We start from the raw sequence: 3,716 nt of genomic DNA, 5'->3' as shown, positions 1-3,716 counted from the left end.
ATATATATATATATATATATATATATATATAGCATGATTATGAACAGGCTCATAAGAAAGTAGTAATTGATGTCATGAAAGTATTATTGAAATACACACCTCTACTCAGAGACTTGATCCATGTACCGGTACAGTATGTGGGTAAATTTAGCCTGCTGTTGGGCATTTATTTTTAAGAGTCAAATGAGACTATCAAAAAAAAAAAAAAATCTTAGATGAGAATCCGGACAGGAAATAATTGGGTATCTCATGCGAATGAACGTAAACGGAAAGGCTGTTTGTATAATGTGATGATTTAACGAGCTAGTTTGTCAAAGTCAACACGAGTAAAATGGCACGCAAGCGTCGCGCTTTCAGTTATCAAAACACGTCTGAGAATTGCCTCGCTTTCCAAAACCATGAAGAAAAAAAACAACCCAAAAAAAAAAAAAAAACCTGACAGTGACCGCAAAGTCTTTGTCAGGCCTTCGTGACAGGAGCTTAGTTCGGTAAACTCAAGTGTGGATGGCATTGTCGAGCAGAAAGACAAATAACAGCTGGCACATTGATGATGAGAGTAATTGAGCCGCGTTGTTGTTTGAACAGTTTAATCATGCAGCAATTTTTGCGCCTATTGTGGCTCGGTGCAATTGTCATGTGCCGGTACATTGCTGCAACGTCAGCCCCGGGGCCTATTTAAGAGTCCGGAAAGCTAAGAAGACAACTCGTCAGTTGTATGTTGAATGTCGTCAAATCTGGCTTCTATAGCGATGCTGTCACAAACGCAACCTGACTTGAGTGTGTGGAGGGCAGCGCTTCTATGGGCTCTACTTGTTGTAGGTAAGCGGGAACTGCAACAGAGTTTTTTTTAGTTTACAACGCAAATTATTGTGTGATTCCTGAGAGACCAGATGCCACTTTTGTGTTCGTATGGCCTCGGAAGGAACTGAATTAAACACAAGTCAGGGCGCCACTGTGATGTTTTACTGCAAGATGAAAGATGGAGTTAACGGTTGAAAAAGTCAGGAGAATTTTCCGGCTTGGTCCACGGGAATGTCAATCGAAATTGGAGTTCTAACTTCTAAACAGGCAGTCCGAGTCGACTATATAAATTATAAATAAATGGATTTGGCGGCCCGGTGGGACAGTGGTTAGCGCGTCGACCTCACAGTGCAGAGGTCATGGATTCGATTCCGGCTCCAGCCTTCCTGTGTGGAGTTTACATGTTCTCCCTGTGCCTGTGTGGGTTTTCTCCGGGTACTCCGGTTTCCTCCCACATTCCAAAAACATGAATGGCAGAGTTAATGGAACACTCAAAATTGTCCCTAGGTGTGAGTGTGAGCGCGGATGGTTGTTCGTCTGTGTGTGCTCTGTAAATTGGCTGGCAACCAGTTCAGGGTGTCCCCCGCTTACTGCCCGAAAATGGCTGGTATAGACCCTTGTGAGGATAAAGCGGATCAGAAAATTGATGGATGGATGGATTTTGAGGTGTTTTTTTGTGCCAATTCACAGACGTTATCCAAATCCACTTCAGACATTGAGCAAGTCAAGAACCAAACTGCTTTGGGCCGAAACCTTTTATGTCCAAATTTCACCAATGTTATATTTTTTCACGAATCTGTACTATTGGAGATCTCCTACGTTTGTTATTTTCTCAAATTATTGACCAATCTAAAGTTTGAACATGTTCTCTTTTTGGCAATGACGTTTTGGGGGTTTTCCTGAAAAGTGGTGATTTTGGAAAGGATTTGTGAGGATTCCACCCGACACTAGCGACAATGTCCCGGAAAAAAAAAAAAAAATCAACTGAAGTCCACATTAGCAGGTGCTTGGCAAAAGATATCCACACATTTCTTCCTATGGTGTTTTTTTGTTTTGCATCTGTTAGGTGTCACAAGAGATTTCTAAACGGTGATTCTGACCTGTATTTCTGTAAAAGTTGCACCACTCTGGTTCTTCAGGAGACGGAAATACTACGGACGACTGCACGACCCGCAGATGTCTGGCGAACAAGCTCGTCGACAAAAAGTTAATAACTCAGCCGCAGCGTGACAACTGCTCCGAGTACATCTATGTATCCTCCATTGAGTATGAAACCATTAAAGTTGTAAGTACCAAAATTCCACATACACACAAGTTGTGTTTTCCGTACATTTAAGTGTATGCTGTTGTATTTCAGGACACAAAGAATCTTCGTTTAGGGTGTCGTTTACGGGCCACAATTGTAAGCAATGAGATGTTCGTTCGAATCAATCACTCGCAAGGCAAGTGTATCACCCTCGTCATTAACTTGGATTACAACCGCAGGAATGGACCGATGATGACTTGTACTGGGACCAATCCGTTTACCCGTACGATGAGGTCATTCTGCCCGTAAACAAAGTCTGGACCCCGGATATATTTGTGACCAATGGGTAAGAAGCGCTGATGTGCAGCCATGACTTTGGCCTTTATCTTTTTCATTTTCCTCTTTTTTTTTTTTCACTCTCAACTTCAGCATATCAGCGAGCACGCAGAACAGCTTCCGTGACCTGATAGTGTTCAGCAATGGCACCTTGCGACACAGGGTGGTGATGGCGGCCGAGGTCAACTGTGAATTTAACCTCTTCAACTACCCTTTTGCTGAGGACGAATGTCCCGTGGTTCTCCAAACCTGGTCCACTGAAGGTAAGCCCTGCTCCTCATTGAAACGATTTAATTCCATCTCATTTGAGATGCGACATGAGGTGAAGGTAGAGGTCAACATTCTTAAAGTCTCATAAATTGATCAGATTTTCGGAATGTTGCCCAAAAAAGATGAATCTTTTAAATTGATAATTGGGAGTTATCGTTGTGCTCAGTGGCGGTGAAATTTCACTTGGGGGGGGGGGTCATTTGTAATAGTTGTTGCAGTCACATTGATAGTTGTCTGAATTTGCCTTGTCTGTCCCCAGGATGTGGTACCACCATGGAAATCGGTAAAATGGAAGTGTTTGATGGGAGCCATGGCGACTGGGAAACTTTGGGCGCTGACCTCTTTTCGCCAACTGATGACAAATTCTATATCTCGGTAGGGTATAACGTTATGTTTCACAACAAATTGGTTTTGGTTTATCCTAATAAATAATTAATGTTAAGATGGAAATTCTGCTTTTGAATCCTTGGATCAAACACAGAAAATTGAGGGAGGGGAAAAGGGGGCAACAAATGTACATATGAAGATTATATTTAGACAAAATGCTTTCAGGGATGACTTTGTTCATTTACTAGTGGGGTGAAGGTGTTCAATTGTGTGCTGTTAGTCGATTTTTTTTTCTTTGCATTTTGCTTTGGCAAGTTAAGGTTACAGTGAACTTTACCCAGTCAGCAAAATTGGTCTGGCCCGGCTCTGGCGCGGACACGGCACGACACTCGGCCCACATACCGCAATGAATGACGGTCCTGCAGTGGCCCGGGTCCGGCATCCATGATCCGGGCCGCATTCGGCCCGGATCTGAGCCGCATTGTATAACCATATCCGGCCCTACTCCGGCCCGACGCCGGGCCAGAACAGGTTCCTGATATCAGCCTTAATTCAACCTCAACTAAGCCACATCTTTCATGAGCCATATTTGACCCACATTAAAAAAAAAAAAAAGTCTCAAAAACAACTGTTATAAAAATATGTTTATTGTCATAATTTGCGAACCTCACACATAACTCTACACACACTGGAAAAATGCACTTTTCTTTATTTAACAGTGAACACAAAGTCCAAA

The 3,716-nt window shown here is 42.7% G+C and overlaps 1 protein-coding gene across 1 annotated transcript in view; it reads left to right on the top strand.

Moving 5' to 3' along the window:
• Positions 1-460: 460 nt before the first annotated feature.
• LOC109532501 (5-hydroxytryptamine receptor 3A-like) overlaps positions 461-3,716 on the top strand; it is a 14,761-nt gene continuing 11,505 nt past the window's right edge. Inside the window, exons 1-6 of the mRNA XM_019897347.1 lie at positions 461-819; positions 1,941-2,086; positions 2,159-2,203; positions 2,287-2,393; positions 2,477-2,646; positions 2,913-3,028. Of these exons, the coding sequence (XP_019752906.1) occupies positions 723-819; positions 1,941-2,086; positions 2,159-2,203; positions 2,287-2,393; positions 2,477-2,646; positions 2,913-3,028 (681 nt within the window). The 5' untranslated portion in view covers positions 461-722. The remainder of the gene's footprint in view (positions 820-1,940; positions 2,087-2,158; positions 2,204-2,286; positions 2,394-2,476; positions 2,647-2,912; positions 3,029-3,716) is intronic.

The sequence above is a fragment of the Hippocampus comes genome, unplaced genomic scaffold (genome assembly GCF_001891065.2).
Source record: "Hippocampus comes isolate QL1 unplaced genomic scaffold, H_comes_QL1_v1.1 scaffold238, whole genome shotgun sequence".
In the NCBI taxonomy this organism is placed as follows: Eukaryota; Metazoa; Chordata; class Actinopteri; order Syngnathiformes; family Syngnathidae; genus Hippocampus; species Hippocampus comes.
Note: the sequence above shows the minus strand (reverse complement) of the source record. Positions and strands in the feature narration are given on the sequence as shown.